Source organism: Arabidopsis lyrata, assembly GCF_000004255.2.
Source record: "Arabidopsis lyrata subsp. lyrata unplaced genomic scaffold ARALYscaffold_8, whole genome shotgun sequence".
Lineage (NCBI taxonomy): Eukaryota > Viridiplantae > Streptophyta > Magnoliopsida > Brassicales > Brassicaceae > Arabidopsis > Arabidopsis lyrata.
Window position 1 is genome coordinate 15771309 of NW_003302548.1, and position 23524 is coordinate 15794832.

The following is a 23524-nucleotide window of genomic DNA, read 5'->3' on the forward strand; positions in this document are numbered from 1 at the left end:
TTTTTTTGACAGCAAATGCTATAAAGTTTCTCTCTTTCGTTCGTGGCCCTTTCATGTTTTTCAGCCATCTGAATCATTATTATCATATCTTTTTGTTTGACGTCTAGATTTATTATTTATTGCAAATTATGAGAACTGTTACATCTCGTGTAAGACAATCTGGACCGTTGATTTACTAACAATGAGAATATATAAGGTGGGGTTCAGATAAGGATGACGGACACCTTCAATGATCCACGACCTAACGACAATTCTCTCTCTGCATAGAATCCTGGCGAACGGCTATAATTGTACTTCGCTGGAGATCTCTTGCACACTTGCCTCATTTAATCTGCAAATTTATTAATAAATCACAATATCTGGGACTCGACAGCAAATGCTATAAAGTTTCTCTCTTTCGTTCGTGGCCCTTTCATGTTTTTCAGCCATCTGAATCATTATTATCATATCTGTAAAATAATTTTGTTAAAGTATTCAATATAAAAAAATGTTCTTCTTCGCATCTCGTGTAAGACAATCTGGACCGTTGATTTACTAACAATGAGAATATATAAGGTGGGGTTCAGATAAGGACCACCCAACACGCGAGTACGACATAATCACTCCAGATTATATAAATTCTTTAATTAGAATTATATTTTCCTTTTTTTATTATATGGTTAATCTAGAAAAAATAATTTCCCTTTTTTATTAAAAATATAAGATACACTGAACAAACAATATAAGATTGGATCCTACCAAAAAAAAACAATATAAGATTGGAAACAAATTTTCAAGTTTAGAAGATTTACATAATTATAATAAAATAAGATTTATATAATTGTTTTTTATATATTGGTTAATTTGTATAAGATACACTTAACAAACCCTAAATATTCGATTTGAGTACAAAAAATACAAGATTGGAAATAAATCTCAATTTAAAAAAAAAAATTAATTTCATAATTAGTTGTGTACAAAACAATTTTGTTTTAATATTTGCTTAAAAGTTTAATAATAAAAAATTTAAGTCCATCTTCACATCCAATTCTTCTCTCTCTCTCTCTCTCTCTTCCCTTTTTCGCTGTTTTTTTTCTTCTCTCTCTCTCTCTCTGTCTCTTCCTTCTGGGCTTCTAGGGTTTGTCCTCTCCCAGTCCCCGATTTTCGCTTTATCCGATCGGCCGCCGCCGAGATTCTAGGTAATCTTCTTCACTTCATCTCTTCAACTCTCTCGATAAGATCCATCTTCAGATTCATTAGTTCCCAATTCGCGTATTTTTTTCTGATTCGATCTCGATTCGTTCAATCATCGATTTCCAACTTTAGTTTCGATTTGTTCACTGTTTTATGATTTGAAAGTCGTTCGTTATCTAGGATTTGCTTTTCAATTTTTAGTCAGATTTATTATGTTGATTTGGTCTTCTTAGTAACTAGTTGATTTCGTTTTATATTCGATTTCGTGCTTGGATCTGTGGTTCTCGCTGTTTTAGTTGAATTCGATAGTGTTTTTAAGTAGCCTTGGCTCGTGCTTTGATGTCTTATTGATCCATGGTGTTTTTGATTCTAAGTTTTAGGCGCAGGCGATAGTGATTTAGTAGTTGTTTCACCTTTGTGGCTTTTTGTTGCGTAAGCTGGATTGTAGGCGAGTTTCTTCATATTTTCATTTTCAGTTTTGTCTATTGTTTCTGTTGTAGATATACCTATGGCAATGGAGGTTACCCAGTTACTCATTAATGCTCAGTCGATTGATGGAACTGTACGTAAGCATGCTGAAGAAAGTCTCAAGCAGTTTCAGGAGCAAAACCTTGCAGGTTTCTTGTTGTCGCTTGCTGGAGAGCTTGCGAACGATGAGAAGCCAGTAGATAGCAGGAAATTAGCTGGTTTAGTCCTTAAAAATGCTCTTGATGCTAAGGAACAACACAGGAAGTATGAGCTTGTTCAGAGATGGTTGGCTCTAGACATGTCAACAAAGTCGCAGATCAGAGCATTCTTGTTGAAGACACTATCGGCACCTGTGCCCGATGTTCGTTCGACAGCATCCCAGGTTATTGCCAAGGTTGCAGGTATTGAGTTACCACAGAAGCAGTGGCCTGAGCTCATAGTGTCTCTTCTCTCAAATATTCACCAGTTACCAGCTCATGTCAAGCAAGCCACTTTGGAGACTCTTGGATACCTATGTGAAGAAGTGTCACCTGATGTTGTTGAACAGGAGCATGTAAATAAGATACTCACAGCTGTTGTTCAGGGTATGAATGCTGCTGAAGGTAATAATGATGTTAGACTTGCTGCAACCCGTGCTTTATACATGGCTCTGGGATTCGCCCAAGCAAATTTCAACAACGACATGGAGCGTGATTATATCATGAGAGTCGTGTGTGAAGCAACCCTGTCCCCTGAGGTGAAAATTAGGCAGGCGGCTTTTGAGTGTTTGGTATCTATTGCTTCCACATACTATGAGAAGTTGGCGCATTATATGCAAGATATATTCAACATCACGGCTAAGGCTGTAAGAGAAGATGACGAGTCTGTTGCTCTACAGGCAATTGAGTTCTGGAGTTCTATTTGTGACGAAGAGATTGACATCCTAGAAGAATATGGTGGTGAGTTCGCTGGGGATTCTGATGTGCCATGCTTTTATTTTACTAAGCAGGCTCTACCTGGGCTTGTGCCTCTACTGCTGGAGACTCTTCTTAAGCAAGAAGAAGATCAAGATTTGGATGAAGGAGCTTGGAATATTGCAATGGCAGGTGGGACATGCCTCGGTTTGGTTGCCAGGGCAGTTGGAGATGACATTGTACCACATGTCATGCCGTTTATTGAAGAGAAAATATCAAAGCCTGATTGGAGAGAGCGAGAAGCTGCAACTTATGCTTTTGGTTCCATTTTGGAAGGCCCTTCTGCAGATAAGTTGATGGCAATTGTTAACGCAGCGTTAACATTTATGCTCAATGCTCTAACAAATGACCCAAGCAACCATGTGAAAGACACAACCGCATGGACCCTTGGTCGGATATTTGAGTTCCTTCATGGTTCAACAATCGAGACACCAATTATTACCCAGGCAAACTGCCAGCAGATTATCACAGTACTCATCCAGAGCATGAATGATGCGCCTAATGTTGCCGAGAAGGCTTGTGGGGCTCTATACTTCCTTGCTCAAGGCTATGAGGATATCGGTCCCAATTCTCCGTTAACACCCTTCTTCCAGGAAATTATTCAGTCACTTTTAGCTGTTGCACACAGAGAGGATGCAACTGAATCACGCTTGCGGACTGCAGCATATGAGGCATTGAATGAAGTTGTCAGGTGTTCGACTGATGAAACGTCGACCATGGTTCTGCAATTAGTACCAGTGATAATGTTGGAGCTTCACAATACTTTGGAAGGGGAAAAGCTTTCATTGGATGAGAGGGAGAAACAAAACGAGTTGCAGGGACTTCTATGTGGATGCTTGCAGGTCATCATACAGAAATTAGGATCTGAACCAACCAAGTCTGCTTTCATGCAGTATGCAGACCAAATGATGGGACTTTTCTTGAGGGTGTTTGGTTGTAGAAGTGCAACTGCACATGAGGAAGCCATGCTTGCCATTGGTGCTCTTGCTTATGCAGCAGGTCCGAATTTTGCCAAATACATGCCTGAGTTTTACAAGTACTTGGAAATGGGTCTTCAAAACTTTGAAGAATACCAAGTGTGTGCTGTTACTGTGGGTGTTGTTGGGGATATCTGCAGAGCATTAGAGGACAAGATTTTACCTTATTGCGATGGGATTATGACGCAGCTTCTGAAAGATTTGTCGAGCAACCAGTTGCACCGATCAGTGAAGCCACCGATATTCTCCTGTTTTGGTGACATAGCACTTGCCATTGGTGAGGATTTTGATAAGTACTGGAGGTATTCAATGCCGATGCTTCAGAGCGCCGCAGAGTTATCTGCTCACTCGTCTGGAGCCGATGATGAAATGACGGAGTACACAAACTCATTGAGAAACGGAATCCTTGAGGCTTATTCAGGCATCTTTCAAGGTTTCAAGAACTCCCCCAAAACCCAGCTGCTGATTCCTTTCGCACCCCATATCCTCCAGTTTTTGGACAGTATATACATGGAGAAAGACATGTAAGTTTGTTTACTACCCAACTGATATTTATATATTAGTCATAACAGTTGTTTAATTTTGTGGTAAATTGCCTTGTGACAGGGACGAGGTGGTGATGAAGACAGCGATTGGGGTCTTAGGAGATTTAGCAGATACACTAGGGAGTCATGTGGGTGGTTTGATACAACAGTCAGTGTCAAGTAAAGAGTTCTTAAACGAATGTTTGTCTTCTGAAGACCACACAATTAAAGAAGCAGCCGAATGGGCGAAGCATGCCATTACCCGTGCCATATCTGTTTGAAGGCTCTTCTTTGCCTATAAGAAAGAAAAATTCGTTTTGCTTTTTAGTAAAGTCTGCATGCATCTCTGGGTGGGTTGAGTCGGTCGGGGGAGGGGTAGAGCTGCAACAGCCGAGTCACATCAGCATCAGCATCAGCATCATCGTCATCAGTTTCATTTGCATCATCAGCATTACTGGGGTCAGTCAGGGAATCATTGAGTCGTGGATGGGGGAATGATGAGTTTTGGGTAAATAATGAAACTGGAGGAGTCGCGGGTGAAACCATCCCGGGTAAGGTTAAAGCCCTGGGAGTAGGAAGAGGAGGAAGAGTTGTGGTCGTTTTCTGGTGGTTTTGGGGATAAAGTTATACCAAAAAAAAAAAAAAAGGTTTCATGGAACATCTCATAATACATTCTTGTTTTTCTTTTCTCTCATATGTTCTTCAACCCCTTGAGGAGGGAAGGTCTCAGGTTTTTATCAAGTGGGGGCATTATTAGAGGACAATCCCTTGATTTTTTTTTTTCTTCTTTTTTCTTTTATTATTTGGTTAGTTGCAGTCTTTGCATCATCATTTTGTCTTTTGGGGGGTTTGTATGTTTGATTTAAAGCATTATTCACATTTTTATTTTTATATAAAGAAGTTTCACATGTCTGTCTCTCTTCTCTTTGTTATGCAGTTTTGGGGTTTTTGCATATATACTTGTGTTTTGTTTTGCAATTAAAGTTTATATATTATGTCACATACAGGAACATTTATATGGTGTCATGTCTTAGGGTCTTGAAGAGGTCCACGTCTATTTATTTTAGAATGAAACTGTTTTTAATCTTTTAGATTCCATTATTTGATTTGGCTCGAATTATATGGGAAAGGTCACATGTTAATAGGAGAAAACGCCCTGCCGTGCTCTGCTTCCAAAGAGTCAAGTTAAGAGAAGAAGAACATTTCACATCACGTTGCTTACAATCTCGTTTATGAATTACCTCAATTTTGATTGTTTGTGTTGCTTTTTTTGGTTTTCCAAATGATCCTTTATGTTTTAGACATTTTAAACAAATGCCAAATGTAACCGATACAGAACCTATATTTTGAAAATGTTTTCATGTGTTTTTGAAACATTCTAGACCATTCAAGTTATGGTTTAAATTAGTTTCTCTCGGTTCTATGTATTAGTACAAAACATTTTTTCTGTCGGACTCTCAGATTTTTCTCTTGAACTATTAGATATATAACATCAAAAGTCATTGCACACATTTTTTTCGAATTGATTTACGCGAGAAACTTTGTTTCTGTTGGTATCTTTTTTATTTCATCGTGATGACATACATACTCATTTAGATTTCACTATGGACTCTGTACTATCTTTCATTACAAAAACAAAAAAAAACAAATAAAAGATAGATATAATAGGTAAACATCCAAGAGAAATAGGACACGCCACTCTGACTTAAAATTGGAGTTGAAAAAGTAATAAGAAGTGGGCCTTTTCTAATTTCTATTGTCAAAAGACTTGTCCAAGCACACCCACATATATCACATACACTGATACTCACACAAAAAAAACAACACATTTATGTCGTCCGCGACGATTTTTTTCATATTCAAATAACTTCATTACGGCGTTAATACTTTATTTTGATACTTTTAACTTTACCTTTAGTCTTTAAATTCAATACCACCGAAAGATATATGAGAGTCGTCAGCTGAAACTGCCAAAAATGTGAAAGATCTTTGATGGTCGATATCTCCCGACATAAGAAACATAATTATTGATTAGTCCATGAACTTCTTGCGACAAAAAAGAGCTCCAAATTCGACAAAAAAGAGCTCCAAATTTTGTTTTAATATCTATTATTTAACTTATTTTTGTCAATACATTTAAAAAAAAAAAAAGTAATTACATTCTCAGAAGATTAACACCACTTGGGAAAACTCTCTGAAAAATAAGAAACGGATGCATTTTAAAGAAAATAAAAAGGGTGTCTCGTGATTTATCATTGGCGTACATACGTTATTTCCCAATAAAACATTGCTAATTTAGTGGTTCATTACTCCCTCCGTTTTCGAATAGTTGTCGTTTTAGAGAAATTTTTTTTGTTTTTAATTAGTTGTCGTTTTCAGTTTTCGATGCAAAATTTATTACTTTTTTTATTTTTTATATTTATTTTTATTATGTAACTTGATTTACTTGGGAAAACTCTCTGAAAAATAAGAAACGGATGCATTTTAAAGAAAATAAAAAGGGTGTCTCGTGATTTATCATTGGCGTACATACGTTATTTCCCAATAAAACATTGCTAATTTAGTGGTTCATTACTGGTTTTTTATTCATCACTCCTTTTAAACGCAACATATAATTGCCGACACATTGATTTTTTTTTTCCTACTCATGTTTTCCCTATTTTTATTTTTTTTTGTGAAGTCATGCATAGTCTTAAACTCTTAATTAAACTACTGTGTCTGCATAAACTGTGTGACTTCGGACAGAAGAGTTAGGCCTGGGCACAAGTACTCGTTACTCAGTTGATATTCGTTACTCGGTTGATACTCGCTACTCGGCTCGTATTCGCCTTGAAAAAACAAGTACCCGGTATTGTCAAGACAAGTACCAAGTAGTATAATTCCATTACTTGCAAGTAAGGGTCAAGTATCAAGTATCATAAATTTTTTTGATACTTGGCTCGTTACTCGCCCCGTTTCGATACTCGCTCCGTTACTCGCCCCGTTACTCGCTCCACTACTCGTCCCGTTTTGTATTACAAGATACTTCATGATTTTCCAGTTTTGTTTTAAAGCGTAATACACTAATAGTAACATTTGTTATGTTGGTTTTATTTATATGGAAGAAAAAGAGAATCAAGAAGACAATAACTCAAGAAGGAAGACAGAGACATGATTTTCAATTTGAACCAAGTTGTTTTAAAATGCTTATCTTTTGGAACTTTCAATGTGTTGTGATTCTAGGATGTTTTGCGATTTTATGATGTTTAAAATTCTGAATGTTTTATAATATGTATGAGATTGGTTTTTTATTTAAATTAAATGTTCAAGACTTCAAGATTTAAGTAACAAGTACTTGCAAGTAACAAGCCAAGTCAAGTTACCTTGCAAGTAACAAGTCAGGTCAAGTTACTTGCAAGTAACAAAATTTTGGACGAGTACTTGTTATAGCAAGTACTTGCTCAAACGAGTCGAGTATCAAACCAAATTTTCAATTACTTGTACGGGCCAAGGCGAGTCACAAGTACTTGAAAAATAGCAAGTACTTGCCTTGTGCCCAGGCCTAAGAAGAGTTGCACGTACGTGTGTTAAATGACATCGGTTATATAGTTAAAGATGACTAAACTAATATTATGAAAAAGTAGTCTAACACCAATTTACATATATAGTTAAATCACCATTCACCAGTAAGTAAAAAAAAAGAAACAACTTATAAATGCTCTACATCTACTAATGGTTATGGTGAAATATATATAACCATTCATATGGTGACTTTTTGGGGGTAAAATTTCTTTAGATTTTGGGATTTTAGGTCAACATACATAATATATATTATGAGACGCGATGTTTATTATAAAATAAGATTTTTGGGGGATAGTGGTCGCTCACTATAATGGGTCACTTAAAAAGATGCACTTCTCTGATACATTTGCAGGCCACTCGCTATGTCTGTCTCAATCCTAGTTGACTTCTTTTAAAGTTGTGAAGGCCGCAATGGAAGGATTAGTTCCACTATTTCTCTTTATAATTTGTATCAAATTATTTAGTGTTTGGTACCACGGATTTTTAAATCTGCCCTAACCATCTTTTGACTTCCTAATTACTTTATTTCTCTGTCTTGGAATTGCCTACCATGTTGGTTTAAGTACTTGATCGATTTTGACTGAATTAGTCTATATATTTCAATCATTGTAACTTTTACATTTACCGCAAGGAAAATGTTTTTATTTCACATTTAAATTTTATGTTATAATATTAGCACAATATATATATGCTGATCCTTGTTCTAATATGTCAACTATATCAGTGTTTTTAACATAACAACCAAAATTTTAAACACAAATTGGATTAAAAGGTTTTGAAAATAATTATTGCATAAATCTTAAGTGTTCAAGTTTGGGTCTTTGTTTGAAAAGTATGTACCCTTGATACAAAACTTCACTTTCGTTTTGATTCATTAACAGCATTAAAACTAAAAATAATTACGTACGAGTTTGGTATGATTCCATCTTACTTTTGATAATGGACCCAATTATCTTTGCAGAATTCAATTCCAATAAAATTTTGCGTCGATAAGTAGACTTATGATCACACGTGGTGGTGCACTCATCGAACCTATGATACATTACAGCTGTATGGGAAAAAGTGGTGAAAACAATGGGCTTCAAAGTTAAACCTTAGATTAAAACCGATCATGTAACCAAAATGAAACTTTTTCATTAAGAAAATATATTGGTTTTGACTAAACTCATCTAGAATGAAACATCACTTAATTAGAACTAAGAACTAGAATATTAGAGATGGTGTTTAGAGAAACCGATTTGAATGGTGACAAAAAAAAGAGTTTTCTTTTTTAATGAAACTTAGGAGGAATCATTTGAAAATTTCTAAACAAACTCAAAAGGATATATAGTAATGGAAATCTATATGGTCAAGAGAGGAACTTCCACTTAAGTTAACAAATTAGGCCACTTTTCTTTCATCAAACAAACCCTTTTTCATTATGAATTTGATCCACATAAATATCCTTACAGGATGACTTTCAAGTATGTGATGGTTCCCACTTCACTTGGTTTACAAACATTTACAGTTAGTCATTTATACTCAAATAAAATATAGTAAACTATTTATTTATCGATTATAGTGTTTTATACATAAAAACAGATGTAAAAATTTATTGGCAAACAAAAAAAAGGCTAAAAGAAATGCCATATTTTTGTTTGGTCTCCCTCAATTAGTTAAGGGTTTGTCTAATTAATCTAGTATTGTCTAGTTAATTTAACATAATCATAAGACATACTACACGATATACAGAATTTGAAATTTGAACAAATGTCATGCGAGAAAGAAAAAAAAGTGTGGTTACTATAGCTAATAATATACGATTTTTGTCCACAAGCATAAATAGAGGTAAACGTTAAGTGTTCCTTTTTGGGAGATGTAACACAATCAACAGTTGAGTTGACTATTTTCAACTTTTTCTAGGGTTTGTGGGTTCATTGCGTTATCCCAATATCTTCTTATATAAGATATTCATCTCATTATTCTTTCTTTCTTTTTTTTCTTGCTACTATCATCACCATTTTGATGTTAGTCTCACACCACTGTTTTTAACTTTTTTTGTTTTGCGATGAAAATAATGTTGATATTCACGTGATATTCTTATTTAAAAAAGTTATTTTGATAAGGGCTTTACATGTTTTCATTGTCATAAACAGATTCAACCATCTTAGTCATGGTCATCATCATTGTCATAGTCATCATCATCACCATTAAGACTAATGTTCTATATGGACCATAACAGTTTCCACCACATAAACTTGACCGTTTATAAAATGGAAACTAGCCTTCTCCTCTCTTTCATATGAAACCCCATTTTCTCCTCTAATTGCATTAATTCTTTCCTAAACGAACATGAGTGATCATCAAAAAACATATATAATGCCTCTTAGGATCAAACCCCTATCTCTCCTCTTCCTCATTCTCATTGTTTGCTCTTCATCATTAGGTAAACATATTCCTATTCCATCATTTCAATTTATAGTCTTTGAACTTTGTTTTTAAGGGATGATTATCGACCTTAAGTCGCCCCAACACTATCCATCTTAGTCCGAGATCAGCTTTTGGATCATCTTGTTGAACATTCGTCTTCTCTTCATTGTTGAATCGACTCATCGAGTGCCTCAAACTACCTTAATACCATTTGACTAATTACTATTATATTGGAAGACTTTTTCCATTCTTTCTCCAAAATTAAAACACATCTAACTAACTTGTATATATGTGTTGAAATAAATCACTTAAAAGAAGAATATATAATCCGCTAATACAATGTTTTCTTTTAGCCATAGTGGAAGGCTCTATCCAGCTCGGAGGTGCGAAGATGCATGAGAGTTCCATGCTTTACAAGGTATACATCATTTGTTTTTGTTTTTTTTACAAGGTATACATCATACATGTAGACGTTTTACGTTTATATATGTATGTGCTTATAAACATTAGAAATGCATGTTGTTGTGTGTTCAAATATTGACAAGAATTTATGGGTTTGTAATTAAAAAAGAGTGAGGAAGTGGAAGTGAAGAAGATGACTCATAGGAAGTTGATGTTCCACTCGACAGCGGACTACGACGACGCAGGGCCCAACCCTAAACATGACCCAAGAAGAAGGCCCGGGGGCAAGGGTTGAATCATCAACACGATCATCGCTCTCTCTATCCATATATATTATAGTAGCATATATATAAGTACATGCACGAATATCTATATATATCATATATGAATGTATGTATGTGATGTATCCTCCATTTCTGACTCTTTTTGTTTGAGGATGAGATCAGTGTAAAATACCCTCCGGAAACACGTTCGTGAAAGGATTAGTGTCTAGTGACAAGAGATACTAAATCCTTATTTATTACCATCTATTTCATTGACATATATATAGTCATTAATTATATTCTGTGTACTCCGTTATATCAGAAAATAAATAAAGAGTGTTGTGGTTATTTTTAGTTCTGTATAGTATTATAAATGCGACTAACATATACAATATTTTACATAGTTGTTCGATCATTTTCAATCTCAAACACATAATAACAAAAACTTTTAACAGCTTGACTAAAAGAAAAAGATCGCACAGTGCACAGATATACAGATTTAATCATAGCTTGAAAATTTCTATGTCGCTATTATAGCACAGTGCAAATGAAGAAAGATCGCAATTGCTGATGCCACAATAGAATTTAACCAAAATATAAAACTAAAATGCAAAAAAATTATATAAAAATAAAAAACTGCGCATCCAGGGAATCGAACCCTGGTCAGTACCGTGGGAGGGTACTATGATACCACTACACCAGATGCGCTTTTGTTAACAATAGCCATATCTTATTTTTTATATTTATATCAGTTATGACTACCATGTCCATAATCATACAAAACACTTGGGGGTTGGTTAGACATGTTTCACAACCATACATATAATTTCTTGGATGAATCATTTCCTAAATTTATGCATAATTAATTCGAAATCTAATGATTAAACGAGTAAAAAACGAAAGAAGCGTAAGTATTAAATAAGGAAGAAACGAACCTTTGGATTTTCGCAGCCGCAGATATCGGTGTTGGAATCTTCGTTTGGATTATGTTTATTCTCTTGTTGAGGGTCATTCCTTGGATGAATCATTTTCTAAATCATTCCTTGGATGAATCATTTTCTAAATTTGTGCATAAGTATTTCGAAATCTAATACTCCCTCTGTTCCTAGATATTTGATGTTTTAGAGTTTTAGTTTGTTCCACAAAGTTTGATTTTTTAGATTTTTGTTTTATTTTTAATTGATTAAAATTAATATATCGTAAACTTCAAGACGTAATGATTAACTGTTTTCTAATACTATTGGTTCAAAGTTATTAAAAAATGTTTAGTATAAAAAAAGTAATTGACAAATAATTAAACAATGATTGTTTCTTAATATATGTGAAAACTCTAGAACATCAATCTTCTAGGAACAGAGGGAGTATGATTAAACGCACATAAACAAGAAAAAAAACAAAAAAAATAAATAAATAAGGAAAAATCCAAAGCATCAAAACATCTGAATCATTTCTTGAATGAATCATTTAATAAATTTATGCATAACTAATTTGACATTTAATGATTATTAACACACATTGTGCGGTTGGTAGATGAGAAGAACATTGAAGCCATTGAAATCGATCTCGTTAACAATGTCAATGAACTCGTCATCCCTTGAAGATAAGATGACAATGCTATAATCTCTTCCTCCCGCCCTTCTACGTATCTTCTTAATAATGGTTCGGTCCACAGCGTTGTTATGACACTTGTCGTATAAGTGGTTGTAATGAACTGGCTATGGTATCATTTACTTATTTTGAATCCTGAAAGGCACACGATAGTGGTTGGCAGCAATGGCAAACATGGTAACCCGGCCCATAACCATTTTTCTCAACAACTCTCACGCTCACAAGATCTGCCGGATAACCGTGAGGAACTGGTGCATTTTTGATGTTCCAGGGCATCAACACATTTGACTGATCAAACTCATCATGTGGGTAAATCGTTTCCTATCATAATTAATTTGAAATCTTATTATTAAGACAGAAATCAAATCATTTCCTAACACAGATCTGGATAAATATTAAATAACGAAAAAACCAAAGAATCAAAACATCTCAATCATTTATTTGCTTCATCATTTCCTATTATGATGAAGCAAATCTTCGTGATTTTTTTTTTCAAATCTTCATTAGACTTGTGTCATTATTAATGGGCTTCGTGATTTCTTAAGCCCAACAGTTCTGTGACTTCTGATAAATCCTTCAATAATGGGCGTCGTATTAGTTCAGTAGTGTATCTCCAACAAGCATAAAACCCTTGACTAAAAACTTGGTGGGCAATGCCAATCATTGTATTAATGGGGGTTTTTGGTGGAGAAATGAAAATGAGATGTTTTCGCTGGTATTAGGTTTTATTTTTAACTCTCTTGCTCTTCATTTATTAATGTCTCTGCTTCTCACCCGGCTGTCGAAGCTCTGGCTTGGGAAACCTGCGTTTGTAAGATCCTCTCTTCTGCTTCTCTCTAATGGCTTCTCATCTTGCTGCAAACTCTTCCTTGTTCCATCGTCCATGCTTATCAGCTCGGAAAACTCACCATTAGTAATGCTAATGGACTTTGTTGAAAGCGGACTAGTTTTCAGCCTATTAGCGATGATCTTGGAGATGGTTTTGTAAAGAACATTGCAACAAGAAATAGGGCGATAATCTTTCATCTCCTTAGCATATGTTTTCTTTGGGATAAGCGCTAAGATCGTAGTATTCAGTCCCTTAGGCAAGAAACCAAATTTGAAGAAAGATTGGATTGCCGTGGTGAGGTCATTGCCGATTATCGGCCAAGCACTCTTGACGAACTCAGCCGTAAACCCATCAGGGCCTGGTGATTTATTCAAAGGCATGGACAAAATAATCTGCTGTCTTTCCTTTTCTGTAACTTCAGATGAGATGACTTTTACATATTAACACTTAAAATACGTGTATGTAAATTATTGAAGAGAACAGAGAAAATGCCTTTTGTTTGGTTACAGAATTTACAAGAATTTGATTATACAACCTCTCGTAACTCTCTTGACTCCTATCCTTGAACCTTTACTTACTTTGATTCATACATCTTTGTGTCAAATCTCAAATCTTACATATATAATACATTCAAATCAAATCTTTCTCTCTTCTCTATCGGCAACCCAACACAAGTCTTCCTTCTTCGTTTATCGACTCGTTCCTACATATTTTCTGAAGGTCTATGTAACCAATGATTGTGTCCTCAAAGACCACATCCTCCAAATTTGCCTCCTCGAATGTCGAACCGGATAACACCGTGTTCCTGAACACCGCACCTTTCAAATTCGATTTCCCAAAATTCACCCGATCGATAACAGCATTCGTGAAATTCACCCCTACAAGATCATCAAACTAAACATTATTAACATTTTGGTTCATACTTGCCAAAATGCTTTCACATTTCAAGATTTAAGTCTATATACCCTTAAAGCTTGCTTCAACGGCATAAGCTTTTGACATAACAACTTCAGTCATATCTGCACCATCAAACTTAGCTCCTACCATCAAGGCTGCAGAGAGAGTCTTGCCTTTGAGATTAGTCTGATCGTTTGTGTAATCACAGAACCTAAGATCTAGCGGTTTGTCATAAACACCATTTGCTTGACCTATCGTGTTACCAACGAATGCTTTTTCACACCGGTCTGGTTCTGTTGATAGTGGAGGAAGTCTCTGAAAAACAAACCATTAATCCACTTCTTGAAATTCTAAAACATAGCCATCTTTAATCCAAGTTCCTATGCAGACACAAACCTAGAGAAGAAGAGAAAGAGCCATATAATGTGACTGACCTGGTTAGCAGCAATTACAGGAGAAGCCATAGTAAGAGTGCAAGCACAAAGAGCAGCGCAAGCGATACTTCCAAGCTCCTTTATCGGCAACAGACTCTTCTTGATACCATCACCATTTTCTCTGTTTTCTCCAGCTGAGAACATAATACAAATCAAGAAAAAAACATTATTCACATTCACTACTTTAGCTTCACATAAAAAGCAAGATTCAGACATTACAAGAGCTATATACGATTTGATAACAGACTGTGAGAATCACATTATGTCGAAATCAAAACCAGACAATATCAATGAAAACAAGACAATTCAACTTTATAGAAACATTTAGGGTCTGATTAGAGTTTTGAACTATGATAAACCCATCTATACAGATGAATTAGGTGCAGGTAAAGCTAAAGATTCTTGAAACTACTTAAATTTCGAAGAATCGCAAAACCAAGAAGAAGTAGAAGAAAGATCTTGAAAAACCAATAAAAGCAGAGAAATAAGAAGAAATTTACCGGAGCAATGTACTACTGTTACTAAAGATCTCGGCTCACGGCGGAGTTTAACGGAGAAAAACGGTGAAGAGAAATGATTCCTCGTGAATTGAACAGGAAGCGAAGCCATGGGAGTGTTTCAGATGTTTTGTCCGAACTTGGACAACCGTAGAGTTTTATCAATTCGTTATGGATCATGCCTATGACGTGGCATGACAGATCATATCACACAAGACTATAAAATAAACGATTTAGCCCATTGGGCCTGGTTACTATTTGGTCCATTAATAAAATCTTATTATCGGTTTTGGATATAATATCAAGTAGCAACCCATTCGTTAAACCCCTGTTTTAAAAATACCCGTCTAACCCGATTACTCACCGCTTAATTGCTAGACTCATCCCATCCGCCTCGATTAATAACTAATCTCCTAAAGAAATCAGTTACCCGATTACTCTCCGCCTAATCCGATTACTTGCCGCCTAATCCGATTACTTGCCGCCTAATCCGATTACTCCCCGCCTAATCTTACATATTCCAATTATTTTCAGATTCCAAGTATAAAAAAAACTTTTTATTTTTGTTATTCAATCATTTGAATTGGGATTTGTGATGTTTTACAATAACTTATATTCAAATTTTAATAAAAATCATAAATTTTTAATAAAAATCATAAACATTTATCTCAAAAATATATTTTTATATATTTACTGCAATTTTGAAAACAATATTAAATTAATATGTTTTAAAAATATTAAAATAACCCTAAAACCAGTCTCCAATTAATTTCCGATTTTAATACGATTTTCCGATTAATCGCTAGGCCCATACCGAACGCCCGACTAACGCCTAGCGCTTTTTCAAACAAGGGTTAAACCTCACGCAAATATATGGAATTACCATGCTAAATACTTAATTAATAGTAAATCAATTATTATATATTTTTTTGTTAATGTTAAAATGATAATTTTGTTTTTATTTTTACATTAAAAACGAGTCTTAAATAATAAATAAAAATTTATTTTTGAAAATAATTTTATCTTTGTGCAAGCTAATAAAAGATATTAAAATTATTTTGATTATTATGAGAATATCTTCTACAAATTTAATGTATATTACTATATTATATTATATACTCGGTATATTATTAGTAAGATTTTTGTTTCCAAAGTTTATCGGATCCTTCTTGGTCAAGTAAAAGTTAAAACCTTAGATTCAGCAAGACGCTACTACATACATACATTCCTTGACCATGGCTCCTCCGGCTCCAACAGAAGAACAGACACTCACACGTGTACAAGAACAGATCCAGCAGTTGACAACGGCTGTGCAAGCTCTCGCACTCAAGCAAGAGGATTACATGAATGCCCACAAGCCACAAGAAAAGTCCGATAATGATGAACGTGACGAACAAAACCCTATCATTATCATATAACATTCCGGAATTTCATGACAAGTATATATATAAGGTACGGTGGACAATCGGCTGAAGAGCTTCTCGATTGGATGGTCACGGTCGAAGAGACTCTTGAGTTGAGATGTATACCTTTGGAACGAAGTGTTCCCATGGTTCATGGTTGCTATGAGATTCCGCGGAACAGCCTCAGCTTGGTGGTCGCAACTAAAAACGTCGCGGGCACGTTTGGGTAAACCTAAAATCTTGTCGTGGGATAAGTTGAAGAAGAAGATGCGTAAAACGTTTTTACCATTCAACTATGATCAAGAACTGCTCCAAGGCTTACACATATTGCGACAAGGATCTCGTTCAGTAGAAGAATATTATACCGAGTTTTTTTCACTATCGACTCGTGCTGATATGCATGAGTCGGACCAACAGACCGTGGCACGTTTTGTTGGCGGCTTGCGGGAAGGGTTCCGACCCCATCTTAAGTTGTTGAACCCCCTCACTCTTGGAGAAGCTCATCAACAGGCCCTCATCGTGGAAGCTAAGAAGAAGGGAAGAATTTTTAGAGCTAATGTTAGGGACAAGGTACAAATTTTTACATTCGGGTGGTGTCTGGCGACATTTACGACTATCGGTGTTTTCACTGTTTTAGACCTACGTCGTTAAGATCTTACTTACCTTTTTATATTTTAGACAATAATTTCTGTCTCCGTTGCTTCCTGTTAGGTTTTGGTCGATTTTAATCCCTATTTATAGTTTTTGTTTTGTTTTGCTAATTTTATAGTTGCTTTTGTTTCTTTCTTTAATCCTTGTTAGGTTTTGGTCGATTATTACTTTTTTAATCAGCTAGACATTCACAAAATCTCCAGCCAAGTACAGAAGTACTCCGATCCTTCATCACTAAATCATCGTTCATGATTGCACACGCTAATTTTTTTTGACACAACAATATCCGAACATTCAACCACAAAACCACAAACTCTTATAATAAGAGAGGCCTAAAGACAAGTTTCAGCAATTCTTGTAATTCAAGTTACACCACAAACAAGTTTTACTGTATACAAAATTTACAACTACAATACCCCGGAGCCTCTCTTTGAGGTGGAGAGTTCTTATAATCTATTGATTTGTCTCTTATAATAATAAGTGGGAATCAAATCTAAAACAAAGCTATATAATAAACTCATCTACACGTTAGAGACTCAAATTACACATATTCAACGAATCAAGAATCACTACGTTAGAAAATTAATCAAATCAAAATCCTAAAAAAAAGGATCTTAGGAGAAGGCATTGGAAGATCTTTCTTGTGGAAGTAACGTCAACATCTTTCTCCTTCAACCACTACTTTCCATGATCACTACTTTGCCTCTTGGTTTTGGACCCTACAATAATCGCCTGTCAATTTTCAGACAAATCCGTACTGTCTAAAAACCATCTCCAACCGCCACTAATTGCCAAAATCAGAAACATCTGTTCCTTATCATCTCCTGCGTCTACATCAACCGATTGAAAATCTCTCCCACTGACCACTTCTTGAAAGATTTTTCTACAAGATGATAAATCTTGAAGAGAAGTAACAGAAATGAATCACTTTTTGACTAATTGATGTATCTCCAGAGATCTAAGAGTGGATCTGGTTTTGGACCCACCATAGCTTCAAGATCTGCTAGAACCATGTGCTTGTGCCTATCAAGATAGGAACAATGGCATCTGATTTGTTTTCCAAAGTTAGGAAAACGAAACCGCTTTTTCTCTAAGTAGTCACAGGCAAGCCATAGTTCTGAAATGTTCTGATTCGTCCATCCCAACCACCTGTGACTATGACCATACCCCAAGATAGAGAGCTAGATGCTCTCTGGTAAGAGGACTTGAGAAACTTGTAATGAGATGCATTCATCGCGGATGTAAACAGAGGATTTGCAGGTAGGTTTTCCTCTGGCCATGTCGCGCTTCCTTTGGATATTGATCCGGGGACAAATCCTTCGCTGAGAGATAGACAAGAGGGAGAAGAAAACGGGAGAGTTGTGTTGTGATCTGAGAATCCACACCAGGTTGCTGCAACTGATGCATTGGTGGAGAAACGTTCAAAGGATCGAATCTTTTTGGTTTCTGATTCCTCATCATTGCTCCATATATATACATTGGAGTCCTCACAAGCTGAAACAATATGCTTTCCATCAGATGTGAGAGATGCTGATGTGAGGCTTCTCGTCTTGCAAACGCCTAACGATTAAACAAACAGAAATGAGCTTAGTTTAGAATCAATCATAGAGCTATGCAAAAGAAAATGAAAGTAGAAGGTAACATAAAAAGAAACATACCTTTGTATTTTCTGACGACATTGTTGCCTTGGATAATTCTGACTTTGGAATCCGCGGAAACAACCAGGACTTTGCTCGGGTCTTGTGGTAAAAACTGGAAAAACATGTATTTCGATTTGTTAACATCTCACTATTTGAAAAGAAATATACAAAGTATCTAGAGAAGGGGGAAAACAGAGGAGACATTACCTGAAACCCAGTTATTCTTTTATTTGAAGACTTCTTTTTGTTATGCAAATGTATCCGAGAGTCCAGTTCTAAATATTCTCCAGACATGTTAAAGAATCTGCAACTTCCGGTCAGAGAACCGATAATTCCTCCTTGTCCATCTGGTCGATAACACACTGCCGATATAATGTCTTTGAGATCTGCCCAATCAACAACGTTGCAACCGGCAATGTTCCAAATTCGAACCTTTCCATCAATTGAACCACTCATGAAATAATTCTCATTTACCGGGTTGAACTGAACAGAGGTTACTGCAAAAAAAGAAAGTTGCAGGCAACAGATAATGTCAGATCAATGTAGTAACTGAAAAAAGAAAAAAGAGATCTAGGAACCAAGAAGAAGAAAAAGCATACCATAACTATTGTGAGCGAAAACTCCAAGACAAGCATCGCTACCGACTTTCCAAAGCCGGACAGTTTTATCCATTGATGCCGAAAGAAGATACTACACCAAGAAATTACATAACAAAATACCTTAGTTTTTTCTCTTCCATCAAAGCAATGGTTGCAAGTTAATAAGAAAATGTAAAAGATTTTGGAAGCTTACATTATCTTTTGACCATGAGATGTCCAAGACTTCACCCGTGTGCCCGCGGAATTCATATAATGGTTTTTCCATTATCCGGAAAACTTTAGGAGGGAAGACAATGCAGGCTGAATCAGATGTTTTCCTGAAACTTTCTGTAGTCTTCTTTGGTTTCTCCTCATTCACCAAAACCGGTTTCAACTGAGAAAGATCATTTACCTCAAAGTACATACACGAAGGGTCTATCTCGTTAAGGCAATCCCTTCGTAGTCTAGATCTCTTATCCTCCACGACCTTCCACACACGCACAATCCCATCTTGACCAGAGCTTGCAAGAAACTTCCCATCCCCGCTAAATTTCATCGCCAAGATGGCACCATCATGAGCTTTAATGTCTTGACTCTGATATAGAGCAGAAAGCTCCTTTGCCTGTTTCTTACAATGCTTAACCTTAACTCTTGAAATCACATCACCATAACCAGAAGAAGCTCTGATTCTACCACCAGATTCAATCTTTATATCCGCGGTACAGCCCATAGACCGAAGCCTGGATAACCATCCCTTCTTAAACCTCGTGACTAGCCCTGCGATATCCCTCTGCTTCTCGGTTTCCTTCACTTGGCAATATCTTGAATCAGAACATGATGCCATCGAAGAGCTTTGCCTTCTCGCTACATCACATCCACCCACATTTCTGTCTACTCTCAAACACAATTCCTCGGAAACTTCCACGCTTGAACCAGACAACGAAACTTGACTAGAAGAACTGCTGAACCCTCCAGATCTCTCCTCAGCTTCAATAGAAATCTCTTCAGCTCCATCAAAACCAGACTCCACACTACTTACAGAGACCGAATCCTTCGCCTCAACACGATCTTCTTCTTCAACTCCCATCCACTCCAAGAACTTCCTCCTCCTCTCCACAACACTTCCAGGTGAATCATTCCACACATCGAAACCAAAACCACTTGGATTCAATGCCATCATCTCTTCGTTGGCATCGAAAAACTGCAAATCTTCCTCTTGAGACAAGTAATCCATTATTCCTTGAGCTATTGTCAATCCATGAAACAGAGCTTAAAGAAGAATGCTTTTCTCTCAAAAGAGGAATTTCCCCAACTGCCAGTTTTGCTTCCAAACAAGCAACCTACAAGGCAAACTATATATAAAATTTAGAGAAATAATATTTTAAGAAAATTGAAAGAAGTTTACAAATTAAGCAATCACAGAGTCCGAGATAAAAAAAAAAAAAATCAGTTTTAAAATAAGAAATCAAAAGAGTTTTAACATCAATCTCAATCCTAAAACCCATTGAATCTAGTCTCTCTCTTTCTCTGAGGCATTTACACAAACAAGTTATGTGGGTCGATAAATGTGAAAGCAACGAAACCACAAACCCATCAAAAAAATGGTTTCTTTAGCACACAGAGAAGCTGAAATGAGCAATAGAAAGTGAAAGATATCATTTTTAGATCCTAAGTAACAAATCTGCAACAAAAATGCTTGCGCACGAGAGCATAATCAACTCAAAAATAAATGATTTTTTTTTAAACAAGATTAAAAATTGCGTACATGGGTTGGTTCGTCTTCACGAGGTTTCTTCGAAATTGGAACAAACACATCCCAAAGAAGTAGCTGTGGTTAGAGAGTCTACACAACACACACCATTCCAAAAACCAGAACTAAAAAAAAAAAAAAAAAAGTAAAGAGAGAACTTTTTATTATTAAAAGAAGAGAAGAGAAGAGAAGAGAAAAAACAAAGGTTTTTTTTTTTATTGAAGTCTGTGAAGAAAGAGACAATAAGGGGGAAGAAGAAGAAGATGGGATTGTCCGGAGGGAATAGAAGAGAGTTTTTGGAGACGAATCTTTGTGTGTGTGACCGTTTGCTTTGCCTTATTTAACCTCTCTGTCTTTATTTCAATTTTGTTTTCTCTCTTCAAATTATTCGGTAATTAATCTATTAACCCACACGACCAAATATTTTCCTATGAAAATAATCAATTTGTTATCAATTTTAGATCTTTTTTTAATCTCCTCGTGCTCTGTCTGTACTAGTAGTAATCAGTAATCAGTAATAAATGATTCCCACTCTATATGATTAGGAAAATTAACCATTTAAATGTGATTCTATATTTTTTATGTTGAGAATTTTTTTTTAAGATATTTGAATTGTAATTATAAAATTATACTAGTGTAAGAATATTTATAATCAAAAAACTATATTTTTGATGATATTGGGAGACCGGTGGTATGACGAAGGGCTTCAACTGTGGTTTGCTTCAAGAACGTAAAACACTACAGTTTCTAAATTTTTAGCTTTGTTTCGAAGCCGTTGCACTAGTTGTAAAACGATATATTTTTCTTTTGAATATAATTTAACATTAAATTTTTAAAAAAAAGATATTTATATATACATTTTTGCAACACTTTATGAAATAAATTCTCAAGTTGCAACTTATTTACAAAGAATGTCATTGGCATTAATTATTATCAATTAATTAAGATTCTTAATTACTAGCATTTTTTTATCTAATATATTTCCATCAATTCTAATTACTTAAGAAAAAGAGAAATTTTAGGACATTATTAATATTATACTTTATTGAAAGATAAATATTATAGTTATTTAAAGTTTATTAAACGTTTAGAATATTTAACGGAAAAAATGTTTAGAATATATATAATATGTGAAATCTATAAAAGTTAAATAATCATTTGAAAGAAAACTTTAAATTGATTTGAATTATAAATGTTTTAATACAAGTATTATTCAAACAAAAAATAATGTTTAATTTCACCGAACAAGATTAGATGGTATGACGGATTTATAATATTATAATATATGAAATTTACAACAATTAAATAACTATTTGAAAGAAAACTTTTAAATTGATATGAATTATATATCTTTTAAATTAAAGTATTATTAAAACAAAAATAATAAAATAATGTTTAATTTCACTGAACAGGGTTAGATGGTAGGACGGGTTTGGGTCGATAGTAATACGAGACCGTATACCACGGGTGAAATCCATTATATGTTTAATTTCACTGAACGGTATTAGATGGTAGGACAGGTTTGGGTCGATAGTAATACGAGACTGTATACTACGGGTGAAATCCTAGATATAACAATCAAAATACAATTACACTATCTTAAACACTAAAAAAAACAAACAATTTTAACAAAATAAATATAATTAAAATTTAAATTATATAGTTATAATCTAGATTTTAACTTAATGAACTGTATGTTATTGTTTCTATATTTTTAAACAGTAAAAATTAAATATTGTAATTGTACACTAAAAATATATAGATATAAGAATTGTACATTTAAAAAATACAAAACATTAAATCATATATATTTTTAATCTACTAAACAAATTAAATTTTTATTTTTTAAAAAAACTATAGTCCCGCGGTGTACCGCAGGCTATAATTTAGTTGTGATATTGTAGATCAATTTCATTCATTTAATTAAATTGTCTAATTTTGATTTTACTTTTTGTTATGGATTTAAATGGTTACGGTAGATGTATAACGAATAAAACCGTATGTGAATTGGACTGTTTTTTTATTATCATTTATAAATTGTATATTCTACTAATGTATACTAAAAGATTTTTATATAAAAATAAATTTGGTTTGCGATGGATTATTGTTCGACCCAAAATTAGAATGATCTAATTTGTTTTCAAGGTAACATTCATTCAGAGCCTGTATGGTTTTAGTTTTACCAAGGCAAGGACTATAGAGGGGGATACTCATCATCAAAATAGATTCTTAATAACATCCATCAATCTCTTCTTCTGAATCTGATTATTTACGTCCAATAATTATTATTCGTTATGCGTAGACATCTTTTTAATTTTGTACTAGTATTTTTTTTTAAAAAAAATATTGTGGTACAGGCTTTGTTGGAGCCCACATATCTGCATGATGACTACGCGGCATGTTCCCCATTCGCTTTGCCTTTGATCAAATTCTAACTACAATCCTTTGATCTCAATTATCTGTCACATTAACAATCTAATTTCCAGTTGTTTGATACCTTAATTATT

At 34.8% G+C, this 23524-nt stretch overlaps 4 protein-coding genes and 1 non-coding gene across 7 annotated transcripts; 2 read left to right on the forward strand and 3 right to left on the reverse strand.

Moving 5' to 3' along the window:
* Nucleotides 1-1050: 1050 nt before the first annotated feature.
* LOC9300321 (importin subunit beta-1) lies at nt 1051-5469 on the forward strand. Its single transcript, XM_021029098.1, has 3 exons — nt 1051-1178; nt 1674-4095; nt 4178-5469. The coding sequence occupies exons 2-3, from the start codon at nt 1682-1684 to the stop codon at nt 4374-4376; spliced, it is 2613 nt and encodes an 870-aa protein (XP_020884757.1). The 5' UTR covers nt 1051-1178; nt 1674-1681; the 3' UTR covers nt 4377-5469.
* Nucleotides 5470-9876: 4407 nt separating this feature from the next.
* Nucleotides 9877-11084, forward strand: LOC9300322. Of its 2 annotated transcripts, none has more exons than XM_021016352.1 (3): nt 9877-10081; nt 10419-10483; nt 10637-11084. In XM_021016352.1, exons 1-3 carry the CDS (start codon nt 9988-9990, stop codon nt 10760-10762), a joined length of 285 nt encoding a protein of 94 aa, XP_020872011.1. In that variant the 5' UTR covers nt 9877-9987; the 3' UTR covers nt 10763-11084. The 2 variants fall into 2 exon arrangements, with proteins under 2 accessions (XP_020872011.1, XP_020872010.1); XM_021016351.1 differs by having other exon boundaries at nt 9919-10081; nt 10425-10483.
* A 283-nt stretch (nt 11085-11367) lies between these two features.
* On the reverse strand, nt 11368-11438 carry TRNAG-CCC. Its single transcript has one exon. It is a non-coding gene; the product is annotated as a tRNA-Gly (tRNA).
* Nucleotides 11439-13607: 2169 nt separating this feature from the next.
* On the reverse strand, nt 13608-15162 carry LOC9300323 (thylakoid lumenal 17.4 kDa protein, chloroplastic). Its single transcript, XM_021016017.1, has 4 exons — nt 14999-15162; nt 14499-14632; nt 14133-14379; nt 13608-14045 (listed from the first exon to the last, which is right to left on the reverse strand). The coding sequence occupies exons 1-4, from the start codon at nt 15105-15107 to the stop codon at nt 13822-13824; spliced, it is 714 nt and encodes a 237-aa protein (XP_020871676.1). The 5' UTR covers nt 15108-15162; the 3' UTR covers nt 13608-13821.
* A 2248-nt stretch (nt 15163-17410) lies between these two features.
* Nucleotides 17411-21448, reverse strand: LOC9302049 (WD repeat-containing protein 44). 2 transcript variants are annotated; one of them, XM_021010932.1, is made up of 6 exons: nt 21033-21448; nt 19482-20607; nt 19289-19379; nt 18897-19186; nt 18708-18801; nt 17411-18609 (listed from the first exon to the last, which is right to left on the reverse strand). In XM_021010932.1, the coding sequence occupies exons 2-6, from the start codon at nt 20499-20501 to the stop codon at nt 18140-18142; spliced, it is 1965 nt and encodes a 654-aa protein (XP_020866591.1). In that variant the 5' UTR covers nt 20502-20607; nt 21033-21448; the 3' UTR covers nt 17411-18139. The 2 variants fall into 2 exon arrangements, with proteins under 2 accessions (XP_020866591.1, XP_020866586.1); XM_021010927.1 differs by having other exon boundaries at nt 19482-20619.
* Between the last annotated feature and the right edge of the window lie 2076 nt (nt 21449-23524).

Excerpts from the sequence above, each read along its gene's own strand:
- LOC9300321 (XM_021029098.1), top strand. The coding sequence starts at position 1,682 with ATGGCAATGGAGGTTACCCAGTTACTCATTAATGCTCAGTCGATTGAT. Across the intron at positions 4,096-4,177 it reads ATATACATGGAGAAAGACAT|GGACGAGGTGGTGATGAAGA; the intron begins GTAAGTTTGTTT and ends GCCTTGTGACAG.
- LOC9300322 (XM_021016352.1), top strand. The coding sequence starts at position 9,988 with ATGAGTGATCATCAAAAAACATATATAATGCCTCTTAGGATCAAACCC. Across the intron at positions 10,082-10,418 it reads TGTTTGCTCTTCATCATTAG|CCATAGTGGAAGGCTCTATC; the intron begins GTAAACATATTC and ends GTTTTCTTTTAG. Across the intron at positions 10,484-10,636 it reads AGAGTTCCATGCTTTACAAG|AGTGAGGAAGTGGAAGTGAA; the intron begins GTATACATCATT and ends TAATTAAAAAAG.
- LOC9300323 (XM_021016017.1), bottom strand. The coding sequence starts at position 15,107 with ATGGCTTCGCTTCCTGTTCAATTCACGAGGAATCATTTCTCTTCACCG. Across the intron at positions 14,380-14,498 it reads CTGTAATTGCTGCTAACCAG|AGACTTCCTCCACTATCAAC; the intron begins GTCAGTCACATT and ends TTTGTTTTTCAG. Across the intron at positions 14,046-14,132 it reads CGTTGAAGCAAGCTTTAAGG|GGGTGAATTTCACGAATGCT; the intron begins GTATATAGACTT and ends ATGATCTTGTAG.
- LOC9302049 (XM_021010932.1), bottom strand. The coding sequence starts at position 20,501 with ATGGATTACTTGTCTCAAGAGGAAGATTTGCAGTTTTTCGATGCCAAC. Across the intron at positions 19,187-19,288 it reads TTTCGCTCACAATAGTTATG|TAACCTCTGTTCAGTTCAAC; the intron begins GTATGCTTTTTC and ends CTTTTTTTGCAG. Across the intron at positions 18,610-18,707 it reads TGTCGTCAGAAAATACAAAG|GCGTTTGCAAGACGAGAAGC; the intron begins GTATGTTTCTTT and ends TTTAATCGTTAG.